The sequence below is a fragment of the Natrix helvetica genome, assembly GCF_964273705.1.
Source record: "Natrix helvetica genome assembly, chromosome: 6".
NCBI classification, from domain to species: domain Eukaryota; kingdom Metazoa; phylum Chordata; class Lepidosauria; order Squamata; family Natricidae; genus Natrix; species Natrix helvetica.
Genome location: NC_138553.1, coordinates 22,189,851 through 22,209,962, shown reverse-complemented (window position 1 = coordinate 22,209,962; position 20,112 = coordinate 22,189,851). Strand labels below are relative to the sequence as shown.

At 42.9% G+C, this 20,112-nt stretch overlaps 1 protein-coding gene across 8 annotated transcripts in view; it reads right to left on the bottom strand.

Annotated features, from left to right (window-relative positions):
* The window catches only part of TBXAS1 (thromboxane A synthase 1), a 252,198-nt gene that overhangs the window by 152,152 nt on the left and 79,934 nt on the right, over positions 1-20,112 (bottom strand). For 7 of the 8 annotated variants that reach the window (XM_081957166.1, XM_081957163.1, XM_081957168.1 and 4 more), the window contains one exon: positions 18,146-18,198. In XM_081957166.1, the coding sequence (XP_081813292.1) occupies positions 18,146-18,198 (53 nt within the window). Of the gene's footprint in view, positions 1-17,322; positions 17,399-18,145; positions 18,199-20,112 lie in introns of those variants that run through there. The other variant, XM_081957170.1, reaches the window with a different exon arrangement.

The following is a 20,112-nucleotide window of genomic DNA, read 5'->3' as shown; positions in this document are numbered from 1 at the left end:
CAGTAATTGCTATTGTGTTGTAAGCTACATGTAGAATTGCAATCAACTTCAGCATTTTATGGGTGGAGTGTTTTTTTAAATATGTGAAGAATATGTGTTAAAGCATCCTTAATACACTTGCGTGATATTTTTTATTAAGGACAAAACAAACAAACAAACAAACAAAATTCAGTGCCACTTAAAAAATGAGTTGTAAAAACAGTTAAAGTGGGACTGACCAGAAAAGCAGCTGAGAATATATGCTCAAGTAAAGGGAATTCAAGGCCCTGAAATGTTGTTTGCATCAATCAAAGATATTAAAATAAACCACGCATGCAATCTGTTGTTCTATTTCTTCCAGTATCAGTGGGATTTTGTGAAATTTGAAAACATGTGACAGCAGCAAAGAAATGATTTGATATTATAGGCAGGCAGCATAGGTTTTTTTTTCCCTGCTACTTTTCCATAACTTTGCTTTGACACTCAGTTTAATCCTCAAAGTTTCTCTTCTATAAGTCAGATTTTTGATACAGAAATTACATTAAATAAATCAAGATCAAGTGAGGTAGTAATACCACTCTATAAAAAAAACCACACACCTAGAATACTGCATCCAGTTTTGGTCACCACACTATAAAAAAGATGTTGAGATTCTAGAAAGAGTGCAAAGAGCAACCAAGATGATTAGGGGACTGGAGGCTAAAACATACGATGAACGGTTGCAGGAATTGGGCATGGCTACTCTAGTGAAGAGTAGGACCAGGGAAGACATGATAGCAGTGTTCCAATATTTGACAGGCTGTCATGGAGAGGAGGGGGTCAAGCTATTTTCCAAAGCACCTGAAGGCCAGACAAGGAAAAATGGATGGAAACTGAACAAGGAGAGATTCAGCCTGGAAATAAGGAGAAATTTTCTGACAGTGAGAGCAATCAACCAATGGAACAGCTTGCCATCAGAAGTTGTGGGAGCTTCATCACTGGAAGCTTTCATGAACAGATCTGTCAGAAATGATGTAGGGTCTGCTTCAGCTGGGGGTTGGACTAGATGACCTACAAGGTCCCTTCTGACTCTGTTAATCTGTATCTTAATCAAATGAAATAACATTTCACTGTTCTATATACTAGATATATGAGCAGATATAGCGTCCATCACATTTGAACAGTGGCTGTGCCACAAAAGCATATCTTTTGCATGAAAATTATCCCAGATGTATCTGCAGTTAAAACTGAGACAATAACTAATACTCAGTTCATTGATCGTAATAAACTATGTATTGAAAAGTGCAGCAATTGGGTTCAACGTAACATTTCATCAGACCACATAATGTATTAACACAAAGTGGGAACCAGTTTATGAACAGACATATTAATTTACATGAATAAAGACCAATTTAATGATGGAAAACCACTTACATTAATCTTACAATGAAACCAAGGGCTCATACAAAGAAGAATCTGGGAATGAAAACTAATATTTGGGGTACTAGCTATGGTGAGAATGCAATTAATGGAAATGGGAAAATTATTAAAATTGTTTAATCAAGGCAGGAATGTATTTGAAGAAAGAGAGTAACTTAGTGAAACACACATTCTATGACTTGCAAGTTTATAATGCATAATGTGTATGAAGAACGGTTGCAGGAACTGGGTATGTCTAGTTTAATGAAAAGAAGGACTAGGGGAGACATGATAGCAGTGTTCCAATATCCCAGGGGTTGCCACAAAGAAGAGGGAGTCAAACTATTCTCCAAGGCACTTGAGTGTAGAACAAAAAGCAATGGGTGGAAACTAATCAAGGAGAGAAGCAACTTGGAACTGAGGAGAAATTTCCTGACAGTTAGAACAATTAATCAGTGGAACAGCTTGCCTCCAGAAGTTGTGAATGCCCCAACACTAGAAGTCTTTAAGAAGATGTTGGATAGCCATTTGTCTGAAACGGTATAAGGTTTCCTGCCTAGGCAGGGGGTTGGACTAGAAGATCTCCAAGGTCCCTTCCAACTCTGCTATTGTATTGAAAGGCCGGCGTCTGCGCTGGTGGCAGTGCCGCTTTTTGCTTGGCGGAGATGCTTTTTCTTTTGTTCTGGTTTTTTTGGTATGGCCTTTCTTATACCCGGCGTATAAGACGATCCCTGATTTTTTAAATAATTTTTTGGGGTTAAAAAGTTGTCTTATATGCCGGAAAATACGGTAAATCTGACATATCTGAAGGCTACCAGGTTGTAGCAGACAGCATCCTGTTTGGTGGGTGGACATCCTAGTATTCCAAGATTGTTTTGGCTTCTATTGTTGTTATTGTAACAGGCTTTACCAGAACTACATCGGTGAGCATATGTCACCTCTTGCTGCTGCTGATCAGCTGAATCAGTATTCCATTTCATTAATGCATAATGAAAGCAGTTAATAGGATTGGGCTTCTGAGCTCTGAATAGGAACGTGATGCTAATAAGATAAGAGGTCATCTCTCCTGCTTGAGGGGAAGAAATTGTGGACACTTTATCTTGGCAACCCTTGGCAAACAGAGTGTTTTTAAATGTTTTTTTGAACACATTGTTGCCATTGTTATTTGCCCATTTTATTACCTGTGTTTGGTTGTGACATTTTAACTCAGCTCATCTGAGGCTCATTTGGAAAAAGACAGCTTTTATCTGGCTAACCTTTTGTGAAGTGGCAAAGTTTTCAGCAGTCTAGCCTAATGCTTTTGCCATCTATGAGGGCAGGGCTGCTTCAAAGATAACATTTTCCTTTGTACGCTGAAAAAATAGTTTGTTTATTTAGTTATTGGGTTGATTACATTTAAATATTACCCATCTCGCTATCAAGTGACTAAGAAAAATATTTCATATCATTTACATTTTCTTAACATAGAAATTATTAGAATTAAATACCTTCAATATACAGTACTTTTCGGAATATAAGACACACATTTTACCAGCCTTAAAGAGGTTGGAAATGTTGGTGCATCCTATACACCGAATACAGCCATTTTTGGCCTCTGGAAACCCCGCCCTGCGCATCCCATTTTTGCCAAAAACAGGCTTGGGGCACGCAGAGGGTTTGGGAGGCCTGCAGAGTGCTCCTAGGGGTTGGGGAGAGCAAAAATGCGATGTGTGGGCAGTTTGGGGGTGTTCTTGCCCTCTCCAGCCCTCAGGAACACTCTGCAAGTCTCCCAAACCCTCTGTGTACCCTGTTTTTGCGAAAACCAGGCAACAAATGGGCCCATTTTTGGCCTCCCAAACCCCTCCAGGAGTGCCATTTTTGACCTCCCCCTTAAAGAGGTTGGAAATGTTGGTGCGTCTTATACACCGAATACAACCATTTTTGGCCTCTGGAAACCCCGCCCTGCGTATCCCATTTTTGCCAAAAACAGGCTTGGGGCACGCAGAGGGTTTGGGAGGCCTGCAGAGTGCTCCTAGGGGTTGGGGAGAGCAAAAATGCGATGTGTGGGCAGTTTGGAGGTGCTTTTGACCTCCCCAGCCCCCAGGCGCATTCTGCATATCTTCCAAACCCTCTGCGTGCCCCATTTTTGTGAAAACCAGGACATGCAGAGGGTTTGGGAGGCTCTTGGGGGCCGGGGAGGTCAAAACCTTTTTTTTCTTGTTTACCTTTTCAAAATCTTGATGCATCTTATACTCCGATGCGTCTTATAGTCCAAAAAATACGGTAACTATTAATGTATTACTTTGATCAGTTGGATAAAGATTTTATGTGCCTACAGTTTCTGTGTGAGCAACATTCCTGTATGTGTTGCTGTTTTACATACACACACACACACACAACTATTCATACCTATTCAGTCTATTTACATAAATAATATACCAACGTGAGCAATGTCACCGAAAAAAATAAGAGGGAAGTGGAGATGGTAGGCACTGTGTAAATTGCTGACTTTTTGATTTTACATACCTTATCACATTTCTTATCCCATTTTATATATATAAGATTGCCAATTCTGATTTTGCTGCTATCCCATATTTCTCCAGGGCAATTGACCAATTAATTCCTTCCCTTCCTAAGTATGGTTGACGGTGACATTGGGACAACTGCCTCTCTCCAGTTAAGCCTGGTTTTTATATAATTCTAAGCTATATACGCAATCTCACTGTTTTCTGAAAAAGAAACTTGATTATGTAGCTGGTCCCAATACAAACTGAGAAACAACACAGCTGTTCTCTGGATTTTTAGTTTGTTTTGCTATAAAAATACCACAATTGTTTTGTTGGGTTAAAGCTAAATCCACATACAGTACCCCAGGATTCTGCATCCAGACATGCATTATTCTATCTAGCCAATGCACATAACACACACACACACACACACACACACACACACACACACACACACACACACTATTGGGTTATTCAGGTTACTTATAGGGTGATAAAAGTAGGGAAAAATTATTCTTGAAACTCATTTCAAGTCAGGATTCAAGGGTCAGTCTTGTGACCCCTTATAAATTAAATCTGAACAGAATAAGAATATATATAGAACAGATCTCTGAAAAACAGGAACCTATGTTCACATTTGTTTATTTATTTGATATATAAAATCAAAATGGGGCTCTCCAGGAAATGAAACTCTTTATGGCATAGGAGTCAAACTCGCGGTGTCATGTTACCATCACGTGATATATTGCAACATTTTCCCCTTCCTGGAGCCGGGGTGGGTGTGGCTTATGCATGATGCATCTAGCCCATGGGCCGCCAGTTTGACAGGCCTGCCTTATGGTCTCTGTCTCTGCAGTGCGAGATATTAGTGAGCTGGCAGATCAGCAACTGTAAGCTTTTCTCCTATTCTCTTGAGCAATAAGTGGATACTGTGGAAGTAAGAATGACTTCTAAGGATAGATTGGTATAGAAAGGTATGGTGGCTTCTGTTGGTATAAACAAGATTTAACTATTTCTCTTTTTCATTTTCTTATCTCGGCTCTTTAATTTTGCGGGCCTGCTGTTTTTACTCCCGAGTTATGAATAACACTGTTTACTCCAAAAGGAAATAGCTAGATGGGTTAGTATGTACATAAGTGCAAACAAAAAATATTAGCAACTGCTTACAAAACTCCAATAATAAAAGAGGGAAGAGTAACTTTTACAATGAGGCACATACATTCACATAGGAATACTTGTACCTTACAACACACTATGATCTGTCACCCATGCCACTAAATCAACATGCAGCTCGTTATCACTAGTGATGTCATTCATCATTAAATGAACATGCATATTATCCAGGGGAAGATTTGGCTGAACACTGTATGGTAGGAGAATCCAATCCATTGTGACTGACTGATTGATTGATGATAGATTTTGTGCCTTTTGATTCAGTGTTAACCCCTGGCAACTTTCTAGACAAGCTGTTGCAGTTTTCTTAACAACCATCTTCAGAGATAGTTTGCCTTGTCTCCTTCTTAAGACTGTAAGAGTGTGACTGGACAAGGTCACCCACTGGCTTTTGCCTAAGGCAGGACTAGAACTCATGGTCTCCCAGTTTCTAGTCCAATGTTTTAATCACTACACTAAACTGGCTCTTTGGTAAAATATGATTCCAGTGTATTTGTTCACTGAAGCTATATTTCTTCCTTTGATTTTTCTGGGTTTGGGGCAGTGTCATTGTTGTTGTTGTTATTAGCCCATTCCATGAAAAAGTAGCACAAATATTGGCTTTGCTGATATGAGGATATTTTCAGCATGATGGAAAATATATTCAAGTGGATTATTTGTTCTAGCATGCTATTTAACACAATAGCAGTGTTCCAATATTTGAGAAGCTGTCACAAAGAAGAGGGGGTCAACCTATTTTCCAAGACAAGAAGCAATCGATAAAAACTGAAAAAGGAGAGAAGCAACTTAGAACTAAAGAAAAAGTTAGAACAATCTAACAATCTGACAGTTAGAACAATTCAACCAATGGAATGGCTTGCCTTCAGAAGTTATGGATGCTCCAACACTGGAGTCTTTTAAGAAGAGACTGGACAGCCATTTGTCTAAAATAGCAATAGCCCTTAGACTTATATACTGTTTCATAATGCTTTACAGCCCCTCTCTAAATGGTTTACAGAGTCGACATATTGCCCTCAACAATCTGGGACCACATTTTACATACCTCGAACAGATGGAAGGCTGAGTCAACCTTGAGCAGGTGAGAATCGAACTGCTGAACTGTTGGCAGTCGGTAGGCAGCAGAATTAACCTGCAGTACTGCATTCTAACCACTGCGCCACCATGGCTCTTAAATGGTATAGACTCTAGAGTCTCTTGCTTGAGCAGGCAGTTGGACTAGAAGAGCTCCAAAATCCCTTCTACTTCTGTTATTCTGTATTCTGAATTGCTTGAACTTAATATTGTTTTCTTTGGCGACAATTCAGATTTTAGTTTTTCTATCACCTACTTCCTTTTAAACTACAAATATCATAGACTGTATCTGGTAATTAATGTATACAAAATACACTACTGAACCCATACCAAATGTTTTGATGCAGTTATGTGAACTCCCTTTTTTTTAGGTTTCATGGAACCTAAATTTGTTTGCATTTGGATATTCCATATATAAAAACAGGCATGATTTTTCAAACATACACCCAGAACTAAAGGTTATCTAAAGAAGGGGAAGAAAAAATGTGCCCTAAAAACCTAAACTGGAATAATTTCCCATAACTTGAAGGCTTTCAGAATAGACAGACCACAGCATATTGTTCTGACTTGATTAAAGCTGAAAAGTTGATTTGACATCCTGTTGTCAAGGAGACCAGTTCACACTGAAAGAAAACAAGTTGTGATTCTATCGGTCAAATGATTCAAGTGACCTTAGGAAACAAAAATAATAAAGGTTCAACTTTCAAAGCTCTGTGTTCATCAAAATGAAGGAGGGGGTAAATAAAGCTCTTCATATTCATTTGAAAACAGTTTTCAATCTGGAATGAATAAAAGGCAGCCTCTTCTCCAACACTATCATGCCAAACCCTTGAAGTCAGTTACACATATAATACTTCCACACAGTGGTGGGTTTCAAAATTTTTTAGAACCTCTTCTGTAGGTGTGGCCGGCTTTGTGGGAGTGGCTTGCTGGCCATGTGACCGGGTGGGAGTGGCTTGCCAGCCATGTGACCAAGTGGGAGTGGCTTGGCGGTCATGTGATTGGGTGGGCGTGGCTAACTTGTAAAATGTGGTGAAACTCACTTAACAACGCTCTTGCTTAGCAACAAAAAAGTTGGCTCAGAAACTCTGGCATTTGAAGCACGCAAGTCTTAAAGCTGTAAAGTTACAAGACCCTTGCGCCCCTTAGGGAAAAAAACCGAGGGGTGTTCAAACTTGATAGCTTTAAGACTTGTGGACTTCAACTCCCAGAATTCCCCCTCCAGTCATGTTGGCTTAGGAACTCTGGCATTGAAGTGTGCAAGTCTTAAAGCTGTCAAGTTACAAGACCCTTGCACCCCTAACCCTTTAGAAAAAAACTCCCAGAATTCCTCCTCTCACTCTTCATCTTGATAATGTGCAGACGGGAGGGGGGAGCTGGAACTGGTTCTAAACAGCAATGTAGATTTGTGGAACCTCTTCTATAAGAGGTTAGAACTGGCAGGAACCCACCCCTGCTTCCACATAGCATTCATTACCAGCAATCATAAAGACCACGAGAATTGCAAAAACAAGCACTAGCAAGATTTCTTGAATGACAGGAGATGATGCTTGAGACATTTTTCAGGCATAGTAATACTGAGTGTACACAGGATTGTGTGCATCCCACAACACCAGCCAACAATTTGTGTGCCAAGAATCAAAACAAAAAAAATGTATTTTCCTTGTACTTCAGTAGACAGCATAATCTCTTTTGCTACCCAAGAGCCAGAGTTTTAAAGGATTCTGAAATCAGCACTCCCACAGAGAGTTTTCCATATTTTGACAATTTCTTTTATTTACCCATGATGGACATGAAATGAATTTTCCTCTCCACTGCCACCAGCTGTAGCGATACAAGAGGGGAAATAAAGAAATGCAATATATAATGTATACAGCTCATAAATACCATGGATGTGGCCTCTAGAACCATTCTAGTTGCCATCAGATGGTGTATTCAGCAGTGGCAAAAGAGGAAAATGACTAAACATTCAGGGAGTACACCCGTTATTAATTAGTCATCTAATGAAATGCTATTTTGATTTGATTTAAATAGGATTACATCCATTTTTTGTCTGTTCCACCCATTTCTTCATCTATATGCTACTTACATTTAGAGAGCATTCTCCAAAACAGCAAACAAAATTTGTGGACTCTTGTCTTTAGGAGTGACTGAAGTCCTAATCTCATTTGCCCAGTCAGTTAGGGAAAAGTCAGGCAGACATATTGGAAGCTGGACTGAAACAAGTCAAAGTAAGACTCCAGCAGCTGAGGGGAAAGTCTCTAGAGATGCATATCAACTTTTCTCCTGCTCTTCCCAGAGATGCCCTAGATGGGCATAGTATATGGAATATGTTCTTCAACAATGTTGAAGAACCTCAACAACCTCATCAATTAGCTATAGTTACTGAACTGCCTATCAATTAACAAACAACTATGTTTGAAGCAACAGCTGCACTAGATTTCACTAAAGAAAAATCCAACTCTTCATGGCTGCGTAACATAAGCAAAGTTTTCTTTGAATGAAGCTCAACTTCTAAAGACTTCATGGACATGGGCATGCCAACTTCTTGGCAATTGTATGCAAACTGGTTGAAAAGGCGTGTTACTAATCTGTATCCAGCTGAGGGAATGAATTTGGTTATTCTTCTATTGTCAGTACTTAGTTTGTTGTTATTTTTACTTGTCTCAAGTTCCCAGATCCATTAACAGACACTCTAGAGCGGGATCTAATGTCACAACAACCAATTTGTTCCCCAGTATGAGCTGCATTTTCTGAAAGCTTCTGTCAAAAATTCACCTCAGAAACCTGGAACAATGTCACAACTGCTGTTTGTTTCTAGCAAGTAAAGTGCTTTTGGCACTCTCCATATTATTCACCTCCACACTTTTCTATGTCAATTTGCTCCATAGTAATGGAATACTACATGTGCCCAAATGTTGACACCCTTTCTAATAATAAAGAGGTATGCAATCTCTAATGGAGGAATCGGCTGGAAAAAAATTAGTTTAAACTGTTTAAAATCAGCTTTTAAAAGCAACTACAGTAGGTTAACATTCTTTTTTCTGTTTTTGGGGTCATTTTTAAAAGTTAATTGTTTTAATGTAAGTATAAATATATACAAACTATATATAGCAAGCAATCCCCTATCAGACATAAGGAAGATGCTTTAGCCAGTTATAGTCTGTTGTGTCCGGGCTGATGACGTCAGGGAGTTTCCCCTGACAGCCGGCTTCTGCACTAGCAACAGCCAGGTCGCGTCTGATTGGCTAAGACGCGACCTGGCTGACAGCGGGGAAACTATGGCTTGGGGATTGGCTGGGGCGTCTGACAGCTTGGTATAAATAGCTGTCAGACGATCCTTGCATTGATTCTCTCCTGTATTTGACTGTGAATAGTTTGTTCAATAAAGTTGGTTGGATTCTCCTCACGACTCCGCTCGCCTTTCGTTCGTATCTAACACTGGCGACGAAGGTGGGATACAGCCGCTAACCCACCGAAACCCACCGAGTGTGTCATCTTGCCACTATCGCACCGGCGACTCGTTCCTGGCCGGCCTAGCTCGTTCCTGAGGAGACCATGTCGGCAATGCCAACTTTCGTGCCTTTTGGCTGCGACGGCGAGACGTGGGAAGCGTTCATGGAGCGCTTCGAGTGCTACCTCATAGCCAACGGTCGTCGCGACGTTCCAGACGACGAGAAGTGCAGCTTCTTCTTGAGCTGTTGCGGCACGCCAATGTTTAGCGCCGCTCGCTCATTAGCCGCCCCACAGCCAGTTCATTCTCTGGACTGGGCAACATTAACTGAACGTCTTCAGCGCCACTATGCCCCCACTCCATCCTGGGTGGCGAGGCACTACGCTTTCCGGCGCTGTGTACAGAAGCCGGAGGAGTCGGTGAGCCAGTTCCTCCAGTCGCTTCGCACCGCGGCGATGAGGTGCGAGTTTGCCGACCTCGATCGCAACCTGACGGAACAGTTCGTCAGCGGCGTAAAGGATCTGCGCCTTCGCCGGCGGCTCCTGTCACAGGCGGACATCACGCTGACTGGGGCCATCGAGCAGGCAAGGGCGGCTGAACTCTCCGACGAGTCAATGGCGGAGATGTTCAACCTGCCGCCCCCGCCAGGCCGCACCTGCCTGGTGGACGAACTAGTTCCCTTGCCGAATGACTATCCTGAGGAGGGAGCGGTGGCGCACGTTGGCCAGTCCGCCAGAAGACGCGTTTCTCAGCGAGCCCGGGAAGCTGTGCCCGCTTGCCTTGGCTGTGGAGGCAACCACGACCGCTCGGGTTGCCCCTTTAAAACCGCAGTTTGCCGCCGCTGCCTGAAGAAGGGACATTTGGCCCAGGTCTGCCGAGCGCAGCTTCCCTTGCCACAGCGAGCAGAGGGCGTCCCGACCACAGCCGCCATTAAACAGCGACCTGGAGGCCGTGCTGGACGACAGCAGCAGCAGCAGCAGCAGCAGTCTTCGCGCGGAGGCTGCTACGCCGTGGACGCAGACTTCCACGCCAACCCCGCAGAGTTGGCCTTCCACACGGGTGCAGGTGCGGAGCGCATCAAGGCGTTGCTCCTCATTGAGGGCTCCCCCTGCACCATGGAGGTGGACTCGGGGTCGTCCCGATCCCTTTTGTCGTGGACAGAGTTCTCCCGCCTCTGTCCAGGCATCTCAAAGACCCAGTTGGCCCCTCCAGACGCAACCCTACGGGACTACCAGGGGACTCTAATTCCTACCCTGGGTTGTCACCTGGTGCGGGTGGAATACGGGGACTATTCGGGATGCCTTCCTCTACTAGTGGTAGAAAAGCCTTTGCCGGCCCTCCTGGGCCTTGACTGGTTCCCGGCACTTGGCCTATCAGTGCACAGGATTAGACAAGTGGTGGCCACGCCTCCCGACGTGGCCGACGTCCTTGCCAGATTTTCTGATGTGTTTGATGGGCAGCTGGGGGCGTATAAGGGCACGCCCATCTCCTTGAACCTAGATCCCCAGGTTGCCCCCATTAGGCTGAAGGCCCGTAGGGTGCCTTTCGCTTTGAGGGCAAAGGTTGATGCGGAGCTCGACAAGCTCGTCGCGCAGGGAGTCTTGGAGCCGGTGGATTACTCCAAGTGGGAGACCCCTTTGGTCATCCCAGTTAAGGCGGAAGGTCCATTCGCCTCTGCGCCGACTTCAAATCCACCATCAACCTTGCCCTCCAAGCGAACCCCTATCCAGTTCCGGTAGTGCAGCACTTGCTCCACTCTTTGGGGCAAGGCTGCATCTTTGCGAAGCTGGATATGGCGCAGGCCTACCAGCAGCTCCCGGTGGATGACGAGGCGGCGGCTGCGCAGACCATCGTCACCCACCGTGGAGCTTTCCGTTGCCGCCGCTTGCAATTCGGCGTTTCCGTAGCCCCGGGGATCTTCCAGAGCCTCATGGAGCGGCTGCTCCATGGGCTCCCTGGCGTGGTTCCGTATTTCGATGACGTCCTGATCGCCGCTAGCAGCCGATCGGGCCTCATCGAAGTACTGGTGAAGGTCCTCGAGCGTTTCAGGGGCTCGGGCTTAAAATTAAAGCGCAGCAAATGTTCATTTGCTGTGCCCCGGGTTGATTTCCTGGGCTTCACGATTGACGCCCAAGGAATTCACCCAACCCCTTCAAAGGTTGCAGCCATCAGGAACGCCCCCACGCCTGCCTCCAAGACGGAGCTGCAGGCGTTCCTTGGCTTGCTTAACTTCTACGCACCTTTCCTGCCGCATAAGGCGTCACTAGCCGAGCCGCTGCATCGGTTGCTCGACCGATCGGCCGCCTGGCGCTGGGGCAGCCGCGAAGCGCATGCGTTCGCGGCTGTCAAAGACTTGCTGACGTCAGAGGCAGTCCTCGTTCAGTATTCGGACAAGCTGCCTTTGACTCTTGCTTGTGACGCCTCCCCCGTGGGTTTGGGGGCGGTCCTGAGCCATGTGCTGCCCAATGGCTCGGAGGCCCCCATAGCCTTTTATTCCCGGACACTGACTTCTGCGGAACGCAATTACAGCCAGATCGACAAGGAGGCTCTGGCTGCAGTGTCAGGGATTAAAAGGTTCCACGACTACCTCTATGGTCGGCACTTTACTTTGTTCACCGACCATAAGCCACTCCTTGGGCTTTTGGCAGGTAACAAGCCGACCCCTCCCATCCTGTCACCGCGCATGACCAGGTGGACAGAGTTCCTAGCTGCATACAGCTATACTCTGCTCTACCGCCCGGGCAAGCATTTAGGGCACGCTGATGCCCTCAGCCGCTGCCCCTTGCCCGTTGCTGACCCCCCGACAGTGCCTTGCCTGTCGGTCTTGGCCATAGCAGATTTGGCTCTGCCACTCTCTTCCGGAGAGGTGGCCTCAAAGTCTTGAGCTGACCCTGACCTGTCCCAGGTCATCCTTTGGGTCCAAAGGGGCTGGCCTGAGGGTCCGGTGCCAGAGCACCTTCGTCCCTTCAGGGCCAGGCAGTTGGAGCTGTCACTTCACAGTGGGTGCCTCCTGTGGGGTGACAGGGTGGTCATTCCACCCAGCCTGCGCCATCAGGTGCTATCTCGCCTTCATGAGGGCCACCCGGGCATAGTGCGCATGAAATGCCTGGCGCGCAGCTATGTCTGGTGGCCTCGCATTGATGACGAGATAGCCGCCTGGGTGGCCGGCTGCTCCCCCTGCCAACATTCCCGACCGGCGCCACCAGCAGCCTGTCCTAGGGAATGGGAATTGCCTCGTGGACCTTGGTCCCGTCTCCACGTGGATTTCGCGGGCCCCTTCAGAGGCCAGGTCTTCATGGTGGTGGTGGATGCATATTCGCGCTGGGTGGAGCTCATCCTCATGAGGTCCACCACAGCCGAGGCCACGATCAGAGAACTGACTAGGCTTTTCGCCACCCATGGCGTGCCGGACGTCATTGTCTCTGATAACGGGCCTCAATTTGCATCCACCGCGTTCCAGCTGTTCCTGGCTTCTCAGGGCATCCGCCATGCCCCAGTCGCCCCATACCATCCGGCTAGCAATGGCCGGGCGGAAAGGGCGGTCCGCTCGGCCAAGGAGGCGTTGGGCAGGATGGATGGGGCTGACTGGCCTTCAAGGGTGGCTGCTTACCTCTTGGTACAGCATGCCACTCCTTGCCCCCTGACCGGGAAGTCTCCAGCTGAGCTGCTGATGGGCCGGCGCCTGCGGACCACCTTGGATAGGTTGCACCCACTCTATTCAAGTGAACAGCCTGGCAACCTGGGGCCCCCTTCCCGAGCGTTCCTCCTGGGCGATGCTGTTTGGGCTCAGGCATTCTCAGGGGCGGTTAGGTGGGTGCCTGCCACCATCACCGCCATAACCGGCCCCTGTTCTTACAGGGTCCAGCTACATGATGGGACCGAATGGCGGCGGCACCTGGATCAACTGAGGCGCCGCCTGCCCAGCACCAGCGACAACACCCCCGCAAGGTCGACCATCAACGTCGCTGCGCCTGAGCCCTCCAACGTTCTGTTCCCTGGTGCCCTTCCACCAGAAATCGTCCGCCCGGTCCAGCTGCCCAGGGCTTCCCCGTCCTTGGACGCCGCCTCCCGGCCGTCCACTATTGAGGGGGTGTCGCCCGTTAGGCGTCAGCCTCCCGGGTTCCAAATGGCCTTCCCCGAGTCAGGCCAGGCCTACCAACAAGTGCCCAGCTCAAGCCCGCCTTTGGCCGCGCCCCCTCGGCCCTGCCTACCTGGGCCTGGTTTTCCTCCGTCAGGGGTGGGCCTCCAAGATGGCGCCCGGAGCTCCACTCCCTTGCGGGAGGAGCTTCAACGGACACCACCTTCCTCTCCGGCGCCTCCTGTCGAACTGAGGCGTTCTGGGCGGGTCCGGCGCCGCCCAGACTATTTACGTGACTACGTTTGTGCGTCGCTTGCACATGCGCAGTCACTGGGGGGGAAGGAGTGTTGTGTCCGGGCTGATGACGTCAGGGAGTTTCCCCTGACAGCCGGCTTCTGCACTAGCAACAGCCAGGTCGCGTCTGATTGGCTAAGACGCGACCTGGCTGACAGCGGGGAAACTATGGCTTGGGGATTGGCTGGGTCGTCTGACAGCTTGGTATAAATAGCTGTCAGACGATCCTTGCATTGATTCTCTCCTGTATTTGACTGTGAATAGTTTGTTCAATAAAGTTGGTTGGATTCTCCTCACGACTCCGCTCGCCTTTCGTTCGTATCTAACACAGTCAGAACATATTTGAATTTCAGAAGGCATGTTCTGAGTGATGTGGTGGCCTTGAGGGAGCTTTTCCATTCACAAAATGATTGCCAAGCCACAAAATGGTGGCTTCTTTAGCTAAAACAAATAAATCTATGTTTTGTATACTATACATCTACATATATTCACTAGAAACAAAATAAGTTTAAAGTATAAACGTCTGAACAGAGATATAGAAATGCACTTGTTTTAACTCATTAAAATGAAATGAATTAAAAAGGACTATATCATAATTTCCCCATGTACTAAGGAACTGCTATTTTGTGGCAGCATCTGTATTTTAAAATAATCTACAATTTAAATTGAGTTTGTTCTTCTGGAAACTATTGAATGTTTGGAAATTATTGAACATTTCTGGATGGCCTACATGATACTTAAGCAGATAATTGTATTACGATTTTTGACATTTATCATTTTTTAAATTTGGATGTTTCTTTATACTAAACAGCCAATATTAATTAAGTATTTCAGACAGAGCTTAAAAATGAATACACGAAAAGAGACTATTTTGAAGGTTGAGCAAAGGGCACCAGAAAGAACTAAACATTGTAATTAATATAATAGCAGAGACCCATTAAGAAAACAGAAAAATACTATTTGACTAAGACTGTTTTGGTTCAATTGTGGTCATAAGACAAAGGCTACCTCTATTGTTTGTATTCATTTTTATCTATTTGTAAACCTTAGAAAATTATTTTATTCAGCATTCCATTCACTATCCCTTTGGAAGTATCACTTCCCTTTAGAATTTTTTTTAGAAAATGTTTTGTACTTTTGCCAACATTGACTTTCTTCAAAGCAACAGATCTTTTCACTCAGGTATGGATTGGCCAGATGTACTACTAATTTATTTTTTTAGGAAGAATAAAGGAGGAGGAAAGAATTGCTAGAAATCTAGATTTTAGCAAGAACTTATAAAGCACAAAGTTCTTGAGAAAAGTAAATGCTGAATAGTAAAGAACAAATAATCTGTGTCTAAGGCAGAAATAAATCAAAAGCTTAAGAAGTTTTGTATCATTAACATAAACTCTTGAATATCATAATATAATAAATGGTAATATGACAAAAAATAACACACAAAATTTCCTTGTCAATATTTTAGCAGTAATTAAAATATTATAATAATAATAAATAAATTTGAATTTATTAGCCGCTCCCTTTCCAGATAGGACTCGGGGCGGCGTACAATAGAACATATAAAACATAAAACATATATACAAACACATAAACATACATATATACAAGGACATACATGCACGGAGGAGGTAACAAGTTACATCACATTAGACAGTTAAAAATCACCGTTAAAATACCCCAATTATAATAACACAATTTAAAATTTAAAATTTAAAAAATTTAAAAGGACTGTCAGGAGGAATTATTTCAACAACTGGAATATGGCACTTAAAATAATTAACATTCTCTTTTTTTTTGTCATCAGAAAAGGCTTAACCGTGATTAAACATATGTCACTTGGGAGATTTTGATATTTAAAATTGCAGAGATATGACATTTGAAGATTTTGAATTTTGTTTTTAATGGCTTTAAATGCAAGTGCCATCATTTACCGTTAAAAAGCACATTCTCAGGAAAATGGGAGGTCAGTCCTTATAAATGAAAAAAATATTGAGAAGATAAAGCTGAAATGCCATAGCTGTGTTAGTTTAACAGAAGTCATATACAGATTCCAATAATTGTGAGAAGCTAAAAGTGTTCTATTGGAAATTACTGTATGCATTTTCTTCCATCTGACAAATCTATTCTAACTGTGGAAGCTTTCAGAAGGAGTGTTAAGTGTCTGGATGCTCCCCTGAACATTGGGGGGCAAAACAGATGGATCATTTGACAGAATTTAGAAGGCATGAGGGAACTAATCATCTCTTTTTAAATGATGATGAATGGACCAGGCCCCACAGAAACAATGAAAGTTATAACACAATGTATCTTCAGAAAGAGTTTTTCTTTCAGATGACAATAAAAAAACAGCAATCTTTGAGCAAGAGGATAAAACATGTTATTTCCTTAAATAAGATACTGAACATGAGAAGGGACATTCTGAAGGTGTAGAAACTGACATAGCTTGTTTTACCAAGTCCTGGTTGAGCTCGAAAGAGGCTGTACTATTCTTAAAACAGTGTTCACTCAACTTTCTGGTTTTGCATCAGCCTAGATCCAACCCTCCCGGCATTGTGGAAAATCTTAAAAACATGGCTCTTCTGCATGGCCTTGGGTTAAGTGGTTGGGACTGTTTTTGTGTGTGTGGTTGTCAGATTCACTTTAGGTTTTTAATTCTAATTATTATATTCTGTTTTTATGTTGTTGGTTTTATTGATATTATCCAGAGCCAGTTGAAATTGGGCAGTATCTAAATTGAGTAAATAAATTATCAACTGGCCCACCCACTCAGGAAGGAATGGAACCACTGTAAACCCATTGCAAAGGGTTTAGAAAGATACCACGGTCAATGGCACGGGCGCAATTTTCAAAGAGGGATCTGGAGACAAGTATATTAGGACATGTTAGGAGGTCTGGAATTCTACAATGACTTTATAGTCTGCTGTTCAAACAGTGGCTCACAAACAGGATGAACCACTGTGATAAGCCTGCTTAGTAAACATTTCACAGTGCTAACAAGAAGCTGCTGCATGACCTTCCACAAAACTGAAAAGACAAAGTTTGCGTTCACCCAAATAGGAAGTCTGCAGAATGAGATGATCCAGAATTCTTCAGACAGAGAAGTAAAAAATTAAATTAAATAGTTGAGTAAATCAAATACATCATTACAAGCTCAGAGAATGTGTAATATGCCTGTTTTGGTTCATAATTTATCTGTGTGAAACTTAGAGATTACAATAAAAGTATAGTTAAGAATACTCTTATAATATTATTAAAGAAACTTTTTTTCTTCCTTTCTTAGCCCCACACCATCAAGCTCTACCTTCTTTGTCTGAAGGCAAGCAATATTAGGGAACGAGGCATGTGGAAGACTCATGATATTTTGGAGAATTTCAATACCTTCTGCTTACCCTCAACACCAAGCAGTTCAATGGTCTCCAAAAATAAATCCTCTGAGCTGGGGGTGTTTCAAAGTGTCCCAGACATGTGTTTTGAGTCCAGAGGCATGTTTCTCAACTGGTGAGTTTGTATATCTCCATAGTTAAGAATATTATCCCTCTCATACAACATCTTGTTGTGTTGATTTCCTTGGTTTTGTAACTGCTTAAAATAGATCCAAAGCTTCTTATCATCTTGCTGCAAACATTAATTAGCAAATTTATGTCCCCAGAAAGCAACTTTCCAGATGAACTGGAAAAAGGGGCAAGTTCTGAGTTCCATCTAATTGAGGAATGATAACCGATGGGAACCAGAAAGTGTATCTTTTATTTTGCTGCACCTGCCTTTTGAAATATCAATCCCCCACAAATTTGGTTGGCTGCTGATCTTTTGGAGGGCACTTAAGACCTGGCTGATCACCCAGGCCTGATGGGTTAAGACGTCAGATAAGCCTATGTGCTGTTGTTATTAATATGGATATTTATTCTTGGCCATTTTAAAAACATTTTCTCTGTGATGTACTGCCATTTTTATAATTATGTTGATGTTTTTAACCTTTGCTTGCTGTCCAGAGTCACATATGTGAGATGGATGGGCATATAAATTGAATAAAACACATAAATAAATAACTGGATCCAATTTATAACAACTTCAGGGAAAATAATGGGAATTCTAATTCAGCATAACTAAAAAATACCAGATCAGGGATGGGTGATGGCTGAGCACATGTCAAAATTCGCAAGAAGTTTCATGCCCTAAATCAAAAAGTAAACAGGAAAAACACTAAAAACTTACCCACAAGAAGGTCCATAATTGCTGATCAGCTTGTTGTGGCTCTCCCAAAAGCCCTGAATGAAAGAGATGACAGAAATTATAGCTGGTTCTTTGTATTACCAGCACTCAAGTGTCCATCAGATTTCAAGAACCTTTTAGGTGACCTATTGCTGCTCTAAGCAATGTTTAAAGTACCTTCAGGCAACTCTGTCCATGTTTTTGCCTATCTTATTTTTCGTGGGATATACTTTTTTTTTTGTTTTCTGTCCCTCATTAAAAAAAAAAGAACTCAATAGTTAGTTTCTCACTAGTGATTAGTTGATAAATACCCTGTACAACTTCCTATAAGCATTTCACAAAGACACTTTCACCGTATGAAGCCCTTATGCAAAACCATCCATCCATTTTGAATGAACAGGATGAAATGCTTTATTAAAGCTATTAAGGTTTTTTTTTTCTTTTTAAAATCCTTATTCAAAGAACATACATATAATGTTTTCTGTTATAGAATAATTCTTGGATGTTCTTTAAAGCTGAAACTCGTTTTATCATACAGAGATATGATTTATTTCGGAATCATATATTTATTGGCAATTGATTCATGGTGTATTATGCTAGGTTCCTAAGTGTGTTATGACATCTTTATTTATTATCTCAGATAAGTCTTGTTAAGACTCCTGTAAAATACAATCTTGTATTTAACAAGATTGTATTTAACAAAAAAGAGAGATTTCTTTATATCCTTTTTTCCTAGAATCAGTCTCTTACTAGCTGGCCAAAATTTTGATGTAATTAAACATCAAATTCCCCAAATTAAAACCACTGATCCCTGGTGCCGCAGAAACAATAATTAAAATTATTTTAATTTATTTTAAAGTTCCTGTTTTGTGATTATGCGAATTGTCTTGTAGTGCAAACCAACCTTCCTCAATCTGAGCATCCGACAGAAGCATGGGCATCAACCCCCATAATCTTCAGATAGCATAACTATGTGCTATGCATTCTGGTAATTGGTATGTAGATACCTTAAGATGCTCAACTAGAGGTATGTTGATAGAAACAATTGGCTAAACAGAAAAGTGTATCTTTTATCTTCAAGAGTGCCAAGCAGCCGCAGTGAAAACATTGAAGAGTGCAATTATGACGAATAAAACCAAATGCAAAAAAATAATCTAGATACAGAGATAAAGGATTGAATAGCACTTAGCCCTTAGATTTATATACTGCTTCATAGTGCTTTTACAGCCCTCTCTAAGCTGTTTACAGAGTCAGAATATTGCCCCCAACAACCTGGGTTCTAATTTTACCCACTTTGAACAGGTGAGATTTGAATTGCCGAACTGCAGCTAGCAGTCAGCTGAAGTAGCCTGCAGTGCTACACTCTAATAACTGTGCCACCTCAGCTCTTATATGTCTTTGAGTCAGTCATTCTCACTCAGTCCAACTCACATCAAAGAGTTGTTGTGGGGAAACTAGGAGGAGAAAGTTTTGTTGGATATGTTTGCTTTCTTAAGGTATTTGTAAAAACAATAAAGGTGAGATACAAGTAAGTAAATAAAGCTTTTCAAGTATCTTCCAACATAACATTTAGTGGTTGTCTAAAAAGCAAGCGAACAATCTTTAAGAATAACAGTGTTTAAGAAACACTGATAAATTTCATTTATGTACTGCCACATATTTTCCAGGAGCACTTAGTGTTTCTCGTAGCATTTGTAATTTCTAATAAAACACAAAATATTCAGATAAAATTGTCATGGAATATGATTTTCTAAATGCACAAAACAGCGGCTAATAAGGCCGTGGCAGAGATATTCAAACTCAAAACAACATTAGACTTACAATGCTGAACATCAGCAAAGAATTTCAAATGAATTGGTTTACCAAATGATCATGTAGTTGAATTATGATGCATTTGTTTTTCAGTGTAAACACTGGATTTTTGCAAGGAAAGTGAGATGTATGGTTTCTAAATAAATATTTAATAATGC